This window comes from Lates calcarifer, linkage group LG9 (genome assembly GCF_001640805.2).
Source record: "Lates calcarifer isolate ASB-BC8 linkage group LG9, TLL_Latcal_v3, whole genome shotgun sequence".
Taxonomy (NCBI): Eukaryota; Metazoa; Chordata; class Actinopteri; family Centropomidae; genus Lates; species Lates calcarifer.
In genome coordinates, this window is record NC_066841.1 from 14,707,867 (window position 1) to 14,725,760 (window position 17,894).

At 40.4% G+C, this 17,894-nt stretch overlaps 1 protein-coding gene across 4 annotated transcripts; it reads left to right on the top strand.

The window, feature by feature from the left end:
* The first annotated feature begins 3,077 nt into the window (after window positions 1-3,077).
* hnrpkl (heterogeneous nuclear ribonucleoprotein K, like) lies at window positions 3,078-17,858 on the top strand. Of its 4 annotated transcripts, none has more exons than XM_018662329.2 (16): window positions 3,078-3,221; window positions 4,646-4,755; window positions 5,429-5,526; window positions 5,645-5,701; window positions 6,643-6,686; window positions 7,977-8,049; window positions 10,236-10,349; window positions 10,466-10,594; window positions 10,799-11,106; window positions 11,492-11,545; window positions 12,288-12,327; window positions 13,971-13,986; window positions 14,574-14,606; window positions 14,731-14,798; window positions 14,902-15,071; window positions 15,796-17,858. In XM_018662329.2, the coding sequence occupies exons 2-16, from the start codon at window positions 4,695-4,697 to the stop codon at window positions 15,824-15,826; spliced, it is 1,296 nt and encodes a 431-aa protein (XP_018517845.1). In that variant the 5' UTR covers window positions 3,078-3,221; window positions 4,646-4,694; the 3' UTR covers window positions 15,827-17,858. The 4 variants fall into 4 exon arrangements, with proteins under 4 accessions (XP_018517845.1, XP_018517843.1, XP_018517846.1 ...); XM_018662327.2 differs by having other exon boundaries at window positions 3,177-3,336; XM_018662328.2 differs by having other exon boundaries at window positions 3,208-3,336; window positions 4,649-4,755.
* The last annotated feature ends 36 nt before the right edge of the window (window positions 17,859-17,894 follow it).

The following is a 17,894-nucleotide window of genomic DNA, read 5'->3' on the forward strand; positions in this document are numbered from 1 at the left end:
TGGTTAGTGTCGCTATGGTGACTTGCTTTTTACAAATAGCGCGGACAATGTCAAGTGTCGCTATGGTTGCAGATGAAAATATGTACGCAGGCTTTTTTTTTATGAGAAACATCAAGAACTGAATTATATCTGTCTCCATGGTAACCTCAGAGTATAGGAGAGGGAAGAGAGCTCTTTATTTTGCAATAGATCATTTGCCTATATCTGAAGGAGCATGACAACACTACGAGCAAAAAAAAAAAAAAAAAAAAAAAAAAAAAAAAAAAGGGGGGGGGGGGGGGGGTATCAAGTATGGACATAATTCAGGCTCCTGATTTGCAAGAAATGGGAGAGGTGGTGGCTCTGGATTAGCGAGTCTGATCTCATGGCCTTATTATTTTATCACTGCAGGACAACTCGGAAATCTAGTTGCACTGCACATTGGTTGGAAAGGTTCAGTTTCAGGTAATCAAAAGCAACAGGATGTATAACAAAGATCAGTAACTCAATAACTGAATTGTACTTTTTCTTTTGAGGATGAGGACATTACTTGTGAATTCACATCCCTCCTTTGAGGTGTGGAGGAGTTCATGCCACACCCAGAGACCTTCCTCCTCCTGTACAGTTACTTTGGTGCCACTTCTGCATCATCCAAACTCTGCATCTCCTCTATCTCTGCTCCTATACCGCTCCTGAACCAGCTGGTGGCAGACTTGTCTTGAACCTCGTGTGGAGTGATGCAGCTGTGACTCAGCCCACTGATCTACATCTTGTGGATTACACACACTGTAACGGACAAACGTTAGTTCAGTTTTGACAAATCTGATTTGTTTCAGAGCCAACATTAATCGGTCATGTACTACCAGAAAACAATCCCTGTGTAAATTAATTAGTTACAGATTAAAATACAGACTTTTCATGTATCACAACCTCTGTATGTGCAGTAGATGTGAATTTACATAAACTACAAATGACCATCCACTTAATGTACACTATATAAAACAACTCATAACATTACCCAATCAATATTTATTCCATCACTCTTTGTGCTGTGCAGCCTTGCATATATGGACAGAGTATGATATTGTTCAGTGTTACGTTTTATTTATATTTATATCCACAACCACACTTGTATGCGCATAACAGTTATGTTTATGTTTATCTATCTTCATTCAGCTTTGTTGCTTTTATTTTTAGCTGTATATGCCTTTATCTATGTATCTTCCTGAGATTGTTCTTGAAACTGCGTGGAAGTACATTGAGAGCAACCAAAAAAGAGAGTCAAATTCTGTGTGTGTGAGTGTGCACTTTTACAATAAAGCTGATTGTGATTCTGAAAACTGTTGTAGTCCGGGCGTTGTTTCGTCGGGCACTGTAGTCATCGTACATGATTCATGAGTTGTGTTTGGTTGTGAAATCAATGCGTGTTTTTGATCCACACAGACAGGAACAAGACTGAACTTGCCTCATCAATGTCTAGCACAAATAATGAAATGAGCCTGGTGGTAGAACAGGTTGAACTCTGACTTGGTGTAGGGGATTGGCAACAACATGTCAACAACTTCCAAGTTATTTTGATCATTTGCTGTGGTTTTTATTGTTGCTGCTGCTCTGTAGGTCTTTCATGTAACTTTTAAAAGGCTTTCCTTTACTTTTGCTGAAGAGCGTGTACTTTTTGTTAAGAATTTATTTTAATTGGGTATTTTTTGTACCCGCCACCATATACAATAGGGAGCAGTGACCCACACTTAAAAAATGACTGGATGAATAAAAACAAACAATATTTTTTTCACTTTTATACACTAATACCATACAACCATACAATTTCTGTTTACATAGTCTTATTAATCACTAATTTGTTAGAAATTTGCATCACTGAAGTACAATATCCACCCTGTGTCTTGTAGAGTTGGCCTTCAAGAAGGAGACCTTAATAAGTTTATATGAGCTCATTTGATGTAAAGTTGTGTTTAATGCTTTACCTTGTCAAATGATTAACACAGAAAATCTCAGACAAGGTAATATTATACCATCACAGTAAAACTGTAAGACTGCAACCAACAATTAATTTCATTATTCGGACAATGATTGACTTTAATAAACAATCTAATTTAATTAATCAATTAAATGTAATTCATAATCAACAATAAACTGATTGTTCAGTGTATAAAATTATAGTTTAGAGTTTAGACTTATTCAGATTCTTTTTTTGTCTGAACAACAATCAAAAACTCAAAAAGGTTGAATTTACTATCATAGAACAGGGAAAAAAAACTGTCACATTTGAGAAGCTGATAATTATGATTTGCTGACATTTGTTGTTTTAAAAAAAACAACATATAAACGATAAATTAGTTATCAAAATTGTTGCCAATTAACTTTGTGTATCTAAAGCTCTAGAGCAGGTTGGTTTCCTGGATGCCTGGGTGAAATGAGGCAGCTGCCATGCACAGTGAGGGTCAGAGGCCCACCAAAAAAAATTTGCCACAGGCTCCGAGGGAACAGATTAATCGGGCCATGGGTAATATATTAACCCGTTAAATGAATATTTGTTGTGGGCCTCACCCTCCTCACCCACCTTCTGCCCTCTGAATTTGTACCCTGCCACCTCCAAGCTCCCATTAATTCCTGGAACCAGACCTCCTGTGCTAAAATGAAACTTAATATGTTCCAGTCTATGTTAATTTAATTGAACACAACTTAATTTAGTTTAATGTGAGAAAAGCATTAACTAAATAATAACGTTTTTAAGATAGAGCTTGACAAAGGTCCCTCCACCAGGGACCCACTTTAGGTGATACTGAACTTTATAGTGGTGCAAATAATAAGTAATCGAAAGTAGAACCGGTGGATGAACCAGTGGCTTTTTGGTCGCCTCGGGGTCTGGAGTATCATATTGCCATGGTAATATCTTAAAATGGGACCCAGCTGTGGAAAAGGGAAACCTAACCTTTACAATCTATATACAGACCTGACAGTCATTATTTAGGACAACAAAACCCATACTATCACACTGTGGTTGCTGGAGGTGGACGGGGGTGTCTGCCGGAGGAGGCGGGGCAGCAGGCAGAGGAGCTGCCTGCGAGCCTTTACTCGGGACAGCAACTTCCCCTGTGAGGGGAGAGCTTGTTAAGTCCTTCTGCTTTAGCCATACGGGTACGTCGACTCATTCCGATGAATTTAACGTGTCGTACTCCCGCCCGCTTGTGCTGACTTGACAACCAAAAGAAACAATCCACTGGGTGAGTGTCGACGAATCGAGCTCACCCACAGTGTCTTCTCTCCATGCTGAAAACGTGCAAACGTTTCAGGGCGAGGGAACCGTGGTGGACCGCAGTGAACGTGGTTTTACTGCAGGTTTGTTTTCCCAGCTGTCATATTTTGGTTGTACGTTAATGTAACGTCGCGTCATTTGATCTATCTGCTAACTGTTTACAGTATATTCAGATTTCGCCGCTGACATTTAACGCGTAGCAGGACTGTTCCGTTGTGTCCATGTTATTTCTCGATAGTGAGTGTTGCGCGGTCGCAACGTGTACAGTGGCTGGTAGACACGCCTCGCAAAAAAACACACAGACGGCAGTTGGCTAGCTTAGCAGAGCTGTTAGCATAGCAAAGTAACCTAATGTCAACTTAGCAGCAGAGCAGAGAAGCTAGCCAACTTCTGTTTGCAGGCAGACACATCAGGTGACAAACACGTTTTTCTTTTACGTGTGAGGAATTGCGCAGTTTCCTTTCCCCCGGTAGCTGCTTTGGGTTTAGCTGGACATAAAAAAGAATAAAGGGGATAAAAATTACAAGTTTACAGTGCGTGATGAGCTTCACTAATGTGCCTATGAATATGTGTTTTCTGGAGAAGCTTTTCCAAACATTGGGGTGGCTATGACCGCTCTTGTAAAACCCATAGTAGTTAAAATGGGTGCTGTTAATTCCTAAGCTGTGTAGGCGTTGACCAGCATCTCCCCCTAAGTTTGGCAAGGCCTCCGTACAGGAGTGATGTTTGCAAAAGTACAGACTCGCTTTTGCAGCGTTCAACTTCCAGCAGTGGGCAGTGCATGTAGGTGGGCTGCATGTGCACAGCAGAGTTCATGCAGGAGTGAAGCGTTTAATACTAGATTCAGACTGTGAGACTATGTTTAACCAATCAAACTACATGCATCCTGCTACATGTGTGCTTGACTCATGATTATAGATGATCTGTCTTCATTAGCTGCACTGCAAATTCCCCCCTGTGGGACTAATAAAGGATTATCTTATCTTCTCAGCTATTGGTATCAGAGCTGGAGCCATTAATCCAGAAGAAGGACTGAAAAATAATCTGCAGCTAGTTTGATGATTGATTAATTGTTTCAGTAATTTGGAGCCAAACAATGATTCCAAGCCCTTCAATTTGTAAGGATTTCCTGGTTTTCCTCATTTTATGTGGTAGTAAACTGAATATTGTGGGGTTTAGACTGTTTGATGGTCAAGACACTAGAAGACATCACATTGGTCTCTGGGAAATTGTGATTTTCTTTTTGTAGGCCAAACAATCTGTTTCTTAAGAAAATGATTGGTGGATTAATTGATAGTGAAAAAATCATTGATCACAGCCCTAATCATAATATTTGATCAGATTTGTCTTTGTATGTGGCCGAGCTCATTGTATTATTGCCTCCTCTTTTAGCAGATCCAGGGAGAGGAGCCTGTTTGCATTCCTCTGCAGGTGCAAGACAATGGAGGTGAAAATCGAACAGCAGGACGAAGACATTGCATTCAGCAACAGTGACAGTAATAGTAAGATCATATGCATCTTCACTGTAACAAAGAAAAAAATCAGCCCTTCATGACCATAATGTAAACCGCATGAATGAGCTCGCACACCAAGTAGAAAATGAATTGAGCCTGTCTAGTGTTATATCCAGCTTGAAATGAAGTGTGTAGATAAATCAGCTAATTAGTCCACTCAAGGGAGGAAAAAGGAGAAAAAATGAAATTTTCTGGCTTCCTCTAGATAGCATGTGGACATGTCAGATGGTTGAGGGATTCTCCTGTCCAAGATACTGCTGTTCTGTGGGCCCTGAGCAGATCTGCCCGCATTTTAATCCAGGAAGGGTACATGGTGGTGCTGGACATATTCCAGGATACAGTTGGCTGCTGAATGAAACCCATTCTTGGGGTGGAACATACTGTAGACCTAGCACTCGCCATGTATTTATATTTTTGTCACTTCCATTAACCCTTCAGTAGCTGTCGCCAGTAATGATGATTAGGTCCCCTTTGGCGTTTTATTCTAAACATTCCAGTGCCGTAGTCCTACATTTTTTTACACTGCAATATTGGGGTGCCAGAGTTGGAATTTGTCCACTTCTGTGCAGTGGCCTTAAAGTTATCACCCAGGACGTCTGTTGTAAATGATGAATTCCTTGTACAGAAAGACTACCTGGCTCAGATTTGTCTTCCCTCTCAGGTAAACGCCCAGCTGAGGACATGGATGAGGAGCAGGCCTTCAAACGCTCTCGCAACACAGACGAGATGGTGGAGCTGCGTGTGCTGCTTCAGAGCAAAGTAAAGACCTATTGAATTCACACAGTGGGCCACATTAGTTGTTGGGCCATACTGCTGTTTTTTTCCTATTGACTGCAAGAGACTTTTTTCCAAAGGAAAACCCTCTTTTTCTCCACAGAATGCTGGTGCTGTTATTGGAAAGGGTGGAAAGAACATAAAAGCCTTACGCACAGACGTGAGTAAACAGATAAAATGCCGCTAACGTTTCTGCAGCTGAGGCGAAAATTTAGTTGGCTAATGCCCCTTCTGTTGCAGAATGTGCATGGGTCTTTTTGGACCTAACAACTGTGCTATATTTAAATGATGTTGAGAGATACTTAAATCGAAAAGATCCAAACCTAAATTGCAAATTACTCCAACCCCTATTCATTTAATTCCCACAGAAACAGTCCCAGTTTTCTTGCCAGCACGTTTTTAATCATTTGACATCAGGAATTGACATGCACTGTTAAGTGATTAAGCCAAGTTGACTCATGTGTACAGACAATGAAGACCTTTTTAGACAGATTTGTTGGATTTTGTTTCCAGTCCTCCTGTGAGTTTCAGCCTGAGTCCAGTTCCCTTCACGGTGTTGAAGCTATGTTTGACCTTGAAGTGACAACAGGTGCCTGAAAGCCTGAGTGGACATAGTCCTTTTTTTAGGCTGGGATGTAAATCTCTGTAGTGCTCCACACTGTTTATTAAACTTATCTTTGTCCAGGTCACACTTCCTGTTCTTCACTCACCACAGTTTCAAGACTCTCACTTTCTCTTCACTTTTGGGACAAAGTGTAGCGTGTATTCAATTAAAAATGTATTCCTTCTCCCCCTCTTCCCTTCTCCTTTACTTTTTTTTGTTTTTATTTTTTTATTTTTGGCCACCTTCCTCCGTTGCCCATGTACTGGATCGACATGCCCCTCCTGCGTTGCCCACCTTGACGTTGGCCCAACCTCCGCCCGCCCCTGAACGCCCGCCCGCCCACCTGACACTCCCGGTTGGCCCCGCCCATAAACCGTGCCCCTCCTTAAACGGGCGCCTTACTTGACATCTTGTGATTGAATGCCCCCGCCCAATGCCAACCTCCTCCACCACAACCACCACCACAACCACCACCACCACCACCTCGGCCCATGCAGTACAATGCCAGTGTATCAGTCCCAGACAGCAGTGGCCCAGAGCGGTATGTCCCACCAGTTATTGCCTCACTGCCTGATTAGAACAGTGAAACACATGTCTTTGATAACCTGCCTTCTGTTTCATTTTAACATTTTTATATACATGACAGTATACTCCCCATCCCCCAAACACCCCCCTCCTCCACTTGTAAGAGACGTGTATTGTTCCTTTTGATTTTTCTGTCCATTTTAAGCATCTCCATTGAGTTGGACTTTTTGTCATAACAGTTTATTGTCCATGCAGAGAATCACTGACAACCCACTACCCAGTAGTTGGTATTTTATGGTTAGCAACACAGCTGTTGGATGTTGTTTTTCCCTTGCTGTGATGTTTTAATTTTACCATGAAACATGTGGAAAGCAGACATCTTTTTTCTCGCTCTGTCCTCTGTGGCCCACTTGGCCTCCCCCCTCCACCCTATACCTCCGACTACCCCCCTCCTCCTCCACCCCTTCCCCCACTTTTTTCAGCATCACTGTCCATGATCTCTGAGAGAGCACTGGCTCTTGTCTGGAGGCTCCGTCTCCCGCCCCACTGTCAGTCATTAATGTCGTCTCTTTATTTCATTGTGCTGCATCCCTTCTGTTAAATTTCTCTCAGGCCACATCAGATCAGAGCTGCCTGCCAAACCTTTCATAACCCCCCACCCCACCCTCCCACCCCAACCCCAACCCCAACCCTGCTCTTGTCCTGTGCCACAGAATAGTTGGTAATCACTCACATTTCCTTCCCCACCTCAACTCCTCTGCTCTGTTACTCTTTTCTACTGCCCACCTCGTCTCCTCCTCACCCCAGCCCCAACCCCCCCACCCCCACCTACCCCCTTCTCCCCCCAACCTCCCTGATCACAATGAAGGTGTGCTGGTGGCGCAATTATCATGGCAAGTTATTGTTTCAGTTTGTTACGTTCCTTTTCCTCAACTTGCTGGTGGTGGGATGGTTATAGAAGATCTCTCTCACACTCCCTTCCCCAAATCTGTGTGGCCAGTCTCACGTTAATTTGAGCCGTTCTGAAGCTGCCCATCCTCCCAAGGCTTTTCTTACTTTGAAAATAATTTTAGATTGAGTGCATGTCAGCTTCTTATTTAATCAGTTTAATGTTGGGGAAAGGTTATAATTGTGCATATTATGCAGCAGTCTTAATCTCATATAAATCTCTCTGTAACTGTTTGCTGGACTGATTCTCCTGTATTTTTTATTTATTTATTTTTTTTATCAGGTTTTGTTTTGTGTTCTACTTTTTGTCCCCTCTGTAATGCCTTGCTTCCTTTTGGGCCAAAATGGTTCCTGACAGGATCCTGAGTGTGAATGCCAGCATCGACACTATAGGAGAGATTCTGCTGAAAATTATACCAACTCTAGAGGAGGTGAGCCACCATGTTAATTAGCTTATTAATTATGTGTACATGAGCAGAGGCTAGTCCAGGATAATTGATGACTGTGCCTGTGTGAAATATGTAGCCTGTTGGAATTAATGTAACAGAAAAAAAAAAGGTCATAAAAATGCAGAATTTGAACTTAAACCTCAAAGCTACCCTTTGTTTTTGACCACTAGTAGCACTATGGAGCAGTGTTTTTACAAGTGGGTGCACATTTTGTTTGTATCATGTAGACACAGGACAACATGCAAGCTTGTGGGCAACAGAATTCACATCCTACTTTTGGTCTCAAACTATTTCACTGAAACAAAGAAACATGGCAGTACACTGACAATGCAGTGAAGAAGTCTGCAGGTCGATGCAAAGAAACACTGAATGTAAACATAACTTTTGTTTATTTACAAGAAAACTCCACAGGGGCACCTTTAAACTGAGACCTGAACCTGGATTGTAGCTGTGTCTTTAAGACCTGATTTGAGCAAACTTGACTGGGATGGTCAAGTTTCATCTGAATTTGAGACCCAAGGCTAATGCAACCCATTAGCTGGTTTCCATCCAAATACAGCGGAAATTAAACAGACTTTCTAAAAAATCAGCAAAAGAAAATGCTAATTAATGTGTGTTTCCACCCACTACTATTATGTAAATATTAGGAGTTGGATCATAGAAATAAAGAGCTGGTGGCACTAATTCTCCATGAGGGTGGTATTACACCAGGGCAGAACAAGATGTCATGCTTGTGCCAGTCAAACTGCAAATGGTGAAAAACATTGTAGAAAATATGATGAAATGTGGTACTTTCATTTTTGTCATCCAATAATTTGAGGAAGCTTGCTCGCTGCTCCACACAGATCTAATGTTTCCATCCTCTTCACTGGTGGCTTTGGTGAATGTTTAAGCCACATGCTTCATATCCATCATGGAAATATTTAATCTAGTCTGTTTCCATTGCTCTTTGTTGCATTTTGAAAGAAAGAAAGTTCGCATAAAAACAGGTGGACGCTCGTCCCACTAGGCACTGTGACACAACTTATTTTATATAATTCATTTTAAATCCATGGATAAAATAACCAAACCTGAGCTGAGCTTTACACAACAAAATTGCCCTAACCTGTCTAACAGCCCTTATTTTATTGGGAATCATTGGGTCAAGTAGCAGAACTCTACTGCATAAACACTTGCTAGTTTACCATCAGTCACCCTTATAATTTTACTGCAGTGGTCTTTCTAAACCACTCAGGTCAACCTCAGAGCCTGTACCTGTTATTTGATCAAGCAGTCCAGTCACTGAAGTAACTACCATGTAATGGCAGCCCATGCTAATATTGATCTACTACCATATTTAGCACCTGGCACGCATTGCTTCAGATGTGTCCAAACATCAAACAGAACTATTACACTTTCATATTGCTCCAGGTTTTTTGCATCAAATAACACATAAATCTTACTTGGCTTTCCTTGGATATATTTTATGACTATATGGATATATATTTTCCAAATGGCGTCCCAGCTGTAACTAGCCAATGTCTAGACCGTCACAGAAATGGTGATTCAGTATTATTTTTGAGATTGTTGGTGATTTTCCAACTACTCAGTTGAATCTTGGCTCAGTCTTTGCCACCACTGTTTTTCTAAACCAATACAGTTTTTCTGTGTTTGGGAAATGGTGTCATTTTAATTTTTGTGACTGATTCAGTTTGAGTGCCAATTATTTAGGGTCTATTTGTAGCTCTGTCAGTTAGCCCATGTTGCTTCAAAAGCATGTCTTGTAAAGTTGAAACATGCTGCTTATTTTACTGCTGTTTTAATTTAAGGATGAGAGTGAGAATTCACTAATTTGACATAATATTCTTCAAATTACTGTTGGTGTTGTTTTTACAGGACAATTTGATATTTTAAAGAGTTTTAACAGAACACATCCCAAGCTTGCAGTGAATTACTAAACTGCTTTTGTGGTTCTGACACTTTATCTCCTGTGCACCTTTTACATTTCTATGTGTGGACTGTTTAAAATGTAAATGTTGGATTAAGATACAGCCCAGTTGGATGGCCATTATTTTGTTAGTTTTTTTTTTTACTTAGAGTATCTATTTACAGAAATACTTTTGCTAATCAACTACAGGAAGAGTTTTAGACCCCACTGACAAGACTGATCTTGCATTGTTTTTCTGTAGTACCAGCATTACAGCGGGATTGATTTTGACTGTGAGCTTCGCCTGCTGATCCATCAGAGCTTGGCAGGGGGTATCATCGGGGTGAAAGGTGCCAAGATAAAGGAGCTGAGAGAGGTAGGACAGAGTCCAGATTAGCAGGAGCGTCGCCATGAAGCTCTGCACCAACAGCTGGCCTGTAGATGACTTGTTAGAAACATAACAAGTCATATTTGTATGTTTCTGTGTGCCAGAACACCCAGACCACCATCAAGTTGTTCCAGGAATGCTGTCCACATTCCACTGACAGAGTCGTCTTGGTGGGAGGAAAGCCAGAACGCGTCATCGAATGTATAAAAGTTATCCTGGAGCTGGTGTCAGAGGTGAGTTTACAGCTCTGAGATCTGCTGAAAGCCTCAACGTACTTTATACAGTCATGTGTTTCATCTCATGCAGATATAATAAGAGTTAATGAAGCTGAAATCCATCACTGAGAAGTTAAATATTCAGAGGATTTTTGTTTTGTTTTATACCTTGTTTTAACAATTATTTTAGATTCCTTTAATTCCTTTGTCTTTATTTTGCAGGCACCAATCAAAGGTCGAGCCCAGCCTTATGACCCTAATTTCTACGACGAGACGTATGATTATGGAGGTTTCACCATGTTATTCGAGGAGAGAGGCAGACGACCCATTGGTGGCTTCCCCATTCGTGTGCGTGGGGGCTTTGAGCGCATGCCCCCAGTTCGTGGCAACAGACCTATGCCTCCCGCCAGAAGGGACTATGATGACATGAGCCCCCGTCGGGGTCCCCCACCACCGCTGAGCAGAGGTGGACGAGGCGGCAGCCGAGCACGTAACCTGCCTCTTCCCCCGCCTCCGCCGCCAAGAGGAGGGTGAGGAAACAAATGAATTTGGTTCAGTTCTTTTGGGCAGGTGTGGAAGCCATCAGTTGCTCTCGGTCTGACCACACAGTAACTGCCCTATTGTAATATTATGGTATTAAGGCTTATTTGTCACCATTTATGATGAGGTTCAGTTGCATATGACTTGACTCCATATGACTTGCGAGCTCTTGATTAGTTTGTAAAAAGCAGCTGTGAACACAAACCTGATCTGACAATGTTCCTCTTGGTCCAGATCAAATGAACCAAATCACAGGTGTGAATGGACTCTTAGATGCCCTGTTTTGTTTTGTTTTTTAAGGTACAATTGAATTTTTAAAATGTATTTATTTATTTATTTTTTCCAATATACTTTCTTGTCTGTCATTGTTTGCAGAGGAGACAGGTTCTCACATGGCAGCTACCATGGCAGCATGGACGACAGACCAAGGTGAGTAGTACCAACTGTTAGTACTGTAAATTATCATATAAACGCTGTTTTTCAAATAACGGCCAAGTCACAGATGAACAACAAATGAACAAATAAAAGACTGATGCTAATAAAGGCCTGGTTAAAAGGAAACTTTTGAGTGAATTACCTGTCTGCAACAGCTCAACTCAACACTTTCTGGTGTTTCACTCATATTAAAAGCCTACCTATAAAGGAACTCTTAATATGAAAATCCTTAAGGAAGTATTGAGTTTCATGCTTTATAGCTTAACATAATTTTGGGATGTGGAACACCAGACATGACTCTTGTTAGACTGATGAGTTAGAACTGTGGAAATTAACAACATGGTGAATTTCTCAAGAGAACAGGTTAAAAATTGAGGAAGTTTTGAGTTTGTGTGAATAGAGGAAATTTGAAATAAAGGCCTGTCTCTAGTGTAAGCCTATCCCAAATAAGGGCCAGGCTCTCTCTGCTACCAAGGAAAATATTTGAGAATTTATGTTAATTTAATTTCTCCCGAAGTACAGCAACAGATATGAGTGAAAGTTTCTCAGTATAGCAGACTGTCAACCCACCAGCCCTGATTCAGAGTCTGATCACAGGTCATCTGTAGAGTCTGCATGTCCTTTCACACTCACAGCTTTCTAAATACCAATCTAAGAGCAGTGACCTGCTTAATGCTGCTGTTAGGTGTTCTCTAGAGAATATAAACTATACTAATGCATACTTTTTTGTGTGTAGTGACAGAAGAGGCCGTGGAGGAGACCGTTATGACAGCATGGTGAGTGCAGTCTGTGTTTACATCTGCTGCTGTAATGCTAAGCTGCAATGTAAAGTTGTTGCTTCCCAGATGTGTAGTAGGTGTTTGTCAATTGTGTTTCTGATGAGATGATTGGAATTCCTTTTTCTGAGTGTAGTACAAGCACAGAGGCACGGACACAGTGCTGCTTTTTCACTGTGTATGCACACTGATCCAGGCCTGTTGTTGCCTGGCAACAGTTGTCTCCTTGGTTACCGCAGAGCAGCTGAGTACGTAGTCCAGAGATCCACCAGGCTAGCAAATGAACTTGAGCTGAAACCAAAGCAATTCCTGAACAGGTTCCCCTCAGGTCTTAGCTGCAAGCAAACTGTTCCAGTGGGAAGGAAATGTAATCAGATAAACTCCAATAGATGTCATTGAATTCCTGAGATTTAAGGACAAACATGGTATATGTATCTTCACCTATAAAAACCATTCAGATTTTGCTTATCAAAATGCAAATGAGTCTCAACAGCGTCCGCTTCAAGAGATAAAAAATAGTCTTAGGTTGTCAAAGATGTTTCTTTCATTCACCCTAAAAGCTTAAAAAGCACAACATCTGGTTAAATGTATATGGAAATGGCTATATAATACTATAATGGAAATAGTTGCAAGTGTTTACATACTCAAATAACTTGATATGTAGCAAAAACATCAGTGTTTTTATTTATTTAGAATATCTAGAGAATGACCTTGTTCTAATTCACACTGTTGCATTAATGCATTTCCATTACAGTCTGTCAGAGGATGGCTTTATGGGGTTAAGGCAAATTATTACTGTGCATTTAAATGTCCTAAATATGGGCAATTAATTTTTTGGTAAAATTAGCACTGTGATGAACCATGTCTATAAAAAAAAAGCAATATCCCAGATTGTTGAAAGCTCAAGCACTAAATAAGCTGAATATTTTTGACCTAGTTTCAAAGTTCTTGAAGTGCTAATGTCTGAGTTGCAGCCTGTGACTATTTCATTGTAAAGCAGTGAAATGACATAGTTTTAAAATGTCAAACAATTAAGCTAAGCTAATAACTACACGTTAATGGTGTCTTTAAGCCATTGTCATCATTACATTACTCAGGATGGCCCCAAAGTTACCTCAGATTGTTTCTCAGGGACCACAGGTGGAAATTAGCAATTACTAAAACCTGGTACAAGGCATCTCTCCTCCTTTTATATAAGGATAATGTTTTATTGTGCACTGTCCCTGTTTAAATAAATAAATTACAATTACAATTTCAGTGGTCTGCACACCTCACATTTATAACCAATAATGCACTTTTCAGATAAAGTGGAGTGGGATATATGAAGCATGAATGTTGTTGAAAAATGTGCAGTGTCTGCTTAATGCTGTGGAATCAGTAACTGACTCAGATCCTTGTGGAACATTTCCAGCACCTTGCTGAATCTATTCTCAGATAATTCAGGCTGTTCTGGATACAAGAAAGAATCTTAACCCACAACTGGCCAAGTTGTCTGTAATGTTGTAGAATGGATACGGAGTGTGTGTCTTACTATTGAGCAGGTGCCTTTTAAAGTTCTCAGAGCACGTTGTTATTCGAGTGACATTAAAACAGTTTAATGTTTTATCTGTGTTTCTTTTTCTCCAATTGATCCTGAAATGCAGAGTGGAGGTGGATATGGTGAGTGTTGTTATTTATATAAATCCTGCACAGATCTACATTTAAACCATCAAGGGAAAATCATAGAATTGTTTTGAAAGTCTCCAAAAACTAGACATTAAAGTTAGCACCCAAATTGTCAGCAAATTATGTAGAATGTTTCCTGGTTCATCCTCCTGTACTTAGCGTAATTGTGTGCGCTCATACAATGCAGTGGATGATTATAACAGACATTTAATTGTATGACATGTTGTGAATATGTTTTTTTTTTTTTTTTTAAATTAGATGTTACATTGTAATGCTCCTTTTACTGTTTGAAACCTGTCAGGTTGCTTGATCAGTCTTGTTACTTGCCCCATTAAACCATGTTGTAAAGCTGTGGCTGCAAGTTCTGACAGGTCCCCACATCATTCGAATTACATTAGTGAATTTCCCATTAAGAAACGAAAACATGTCATATGACATATCTGTAATGGTACATTGAGGGTAAACTTTGTCTTGGGCTTTCTGGCTGTCTGGCTTGTTTACTATCACATAATCTCCTGTCTTTGTCCCAATGGTGTATTTTCATTTTTCACCCTCTTGTTTCCTTTTCATCGCTTTCAAAGACAACAATTCTTCCTGGGAGCACTTTCAGTCCGGTGAGTGGGGATGGATCGTTACTATCCCAGTGTTTTGTATCCTAACCTAAAGGGACTGTTTCATGGTGTTGTGAGCTTTAGTTAAAGACACAATCACCTTAAATGTACTGTGTCACCTCCATAGGTGGTAGAGGATCATACAGTGATATAGGAGGCCCAGTCATCACAACACAAGTCACCATCCCTAAAGATGTAAGTAAGGCATCTGTTCACACTTGAAACACGCAGCTCTGACAGAAAAGAGGGACAGAAAAGATGCTTCACCTATAAATCCATGTGTTTGCTTGTTGTGCAGCTGGCTGGCTCCATCATTGGTAAAGGCGGCCAGAGGATCAAGCAGATCCGCCATGAGTCTGGGGCATCCATCAAGATTGATGAACCACTAGAGGGCTCTGAGGACCGCATCATCACCATCACAGGAACACAGGACCAGATCCAGAACGCCCAGTACCTGCTGCAGAACAGGCATGTGCTTCTGTGATTCCACTCCCCCAAAAAAACTCTAGCATCACACTGGAGCAGCATGGTCTCCTCTGATGGCCTGTTTGCCTAGTACTACTGCTGCTTTAGTTTTTCTCCCCAGAAACTGACCAAACTTGCTGACAAAAACTGGGCACCAGAATGTTGCTAATTTTGTCAGAGCTAAAGTGACTGGGTGAATAATTGATAAGTTGATAGACACAGAACTTTATCTGCAACTATTTTGATAATCAGTTCCTCATTTTAATCGTCTTTTAAGGAAAACAGACACACACATCAGTTGAGACAGTAATTGGCAGATTAATTGATACTGAAAATAATCATTAGTTGCAGCTCTAATTTGTTAAACTTTGGTGCAAACCTGACGTTTCTTAAATCAGCATTTTGCTGCCTTAGATAAATGTTGAAATTAAGTATTTTATTTCAGAACAGAAGGGTGTTAAGCCTCTTTTTCTCTTAGTTCACACGTCTTTTCCTCAATCACATAAGCTGGTCTCTGCAGTCATATTGCCTCTCGCAGGCAGAATTTATTTTCAGCCTTGACCTTGGCATACTTTTTATGACTTACAATTGTGCTCCACATGAAAAATGTCTTACAGTTTGCAGCATCCAGCATTATCAGTTCCTGACCCATGTTATGTTATGGACAAAATAAATATCCTTAACGTTGTCATGAAATGGCCTTACCTTTATCTGTCTCTTATTTCAGCGTGAGGCAGTACTCTGGCCGGTTCTTCTAGGGAGGAGGAAGTGGAGAAGAAGAGTGAAGCCATGCTGCCATACTGTTTGCTCCTTCTATTCAGAGCCTACATTCCTCTGCTTTGGGTAGATGTGCCCCCTCCCCTCACTATCACACACTACACCACCTATCTATACATTGCATATATTATTTAGAGGAGTTTTGAAAAATCTTAAGCTGTCAAGCAGCAAACAATGAGTCAACGACATATTTCTGTGCCGGTGTAATTATTTTCTGGGAGATTATTGTGCCGTCATTGGAGTAAACTCATCTGTGTGATATCTTTCTGTGTTGTGAGCCTCCCCTGGCCCTTATCTCCCTCATTTCAGTACAGCATGCAGAATGTAATCTTTTTGTAAGGAACATGATGTGATTTTCAGTTGTTTTGTTTTTTTTTTCCCTCCTCAAACGTTGAAGCACCCTCTCCTAATGAAGATGCATGGTCTCAAGAATGGTTAAAGAACCATTTAAATAAACCTTAATTTTTACACAGCATCCAACATCCTTTTCCAGTTTAAAATAAAGTGCTTTTTGTAAAATGGCCTTTAAAGGAATAGTTTGATATTTTAGGAAATGGGCTCATTTGCTCTCTGGTTCTGGGTTTCAGGTCAATACCACATACTTCCATCGATACCACCAGTTTAACAAAGATAAACTTTGAGTATGACTTTCATGAACCTAATAGTCAGACATCAGACACTAAATTCATCCATTACACAAAGCTGCCTAGTTCATCATCATTTCGTCAACATAATTTGATTAATCACTAATGTATTAGACATTTGCACCACTCAAGCACAATATCAGCCATGACGAATCTTCCATCTGCCATCTTGTGGCCTTGTCTTGAAGGCCGCTGTAAAACCCTTGGTTCCCAGTTGTCGCAGTTTCTGCTCAAAAATGAGTCAAATTTGAAGACAATACAGTGTTAAATGTTCCTGAGAATGATCTGATCTTAAGCTTTTTATTCAGCATCAGAGCAAACCAGTGATAGTTGACACTGCCAACAGGACCTGCTAATATGTAGTGAATTGGGTGTACCTAATTTCCAAAATGCAGGCAAATAGATGCTTTTAAACAATGAGTGCTGAAGTTTAGCCTACAGCATAATTCAAATGAATCCAGGCCTGTTTCTTATAAAAGTTATATAAAAGACATTTATTGTTTAAATCATTTAATTATACTAAGAATTAAGCTCATAGCTGGACAAACGCCCCTCTCTTAAATGGAAAATTAAAATTGGGTTACATTTATGATGACTGGACAGGTTCCAGGCTGTTTTGTTTTTGTCTGTCAAGTCTGGTGACACTGCATGAAACCCCCTCATAAAACGGGTAAGCTAATTGTCATTTATTCAATTTGGGTTTTGTATAAATTATACAAACGAGATATAACATGTTAATTAGTGAGCTTCTGAGGTGCTGGTTCTGTAGGTGGACTTTGTTACCTAGGGACGGAGCCAGGCCACCAGTCTTTATGAGACCTAAACCTTGATGAGATCACTAACCTCTTTCCCAAAATGTCACACTTTTGCTTTGAGTTGGGATAAATGTGCCAGTGTGATATAGCAAAAAGAAAATTTTAAGAAATTCTGTTTTTCATTGAAAGACAAGGAGCTGTATAAAATGTGTGTGTATATATATTTGCATAGAAACAGTTAATTTCTCGAGTGGTTAGACTGGCCCAGACTACTTCCTACTTTCTTGGAAGGAAATGGAGCCAAAAGACAGATTTGGTAATGTTCTTTTTTTCTCTTATTATTTGATTTATTTTCTGCCACTCACCTGGATGGACTCGCTGTAATGCAACCTTAATGTCTGACCTGTTAGATCCATTTATTCTTGGGTTTTTAATTTGTAAGCATTTTTAAGGGTTTTTGAAATGATCTCTTCAGATGCAGATGGATGTGAGGAGCATACAGCTTTGTGAGTCCATGAGTGGTGGCTCTTCTGTCTGTTCATATCTGTATTTTTGTGTCTGATATCTGTAGTACCTGCAGGTGATGAATAAATAAAAGTCTGTGTTACAGTTCACTAAGCCTGTGCCCTTCTTTGTACCAAAAGAGGGAT

Bases quoted from the DNA above. Each gene is read 5' to 3' on its own strand.
- hnrpkl (XM_018662329.2), top strand. From the start codon at position 4,695: ATGGAGGTGAAAATCGAACAGCAGGACGAAGACATTGCATTCAGCAAC. The intron at 5,527-5,644 runs GTAAAGACCTAT...TTTTCTCCACAG, and splicing joins GTGTGCTGCTTCAGAGCAAA to AATGCTGGTGCTGTTATTGG. The intron at 11,546-12,287 runs GTGAGTAGTACC...TTTTGTGTGTAG, and splicing joins AGCATGGACGACAGACCAAG to TGACAGAAGAGGCCGTGGAG.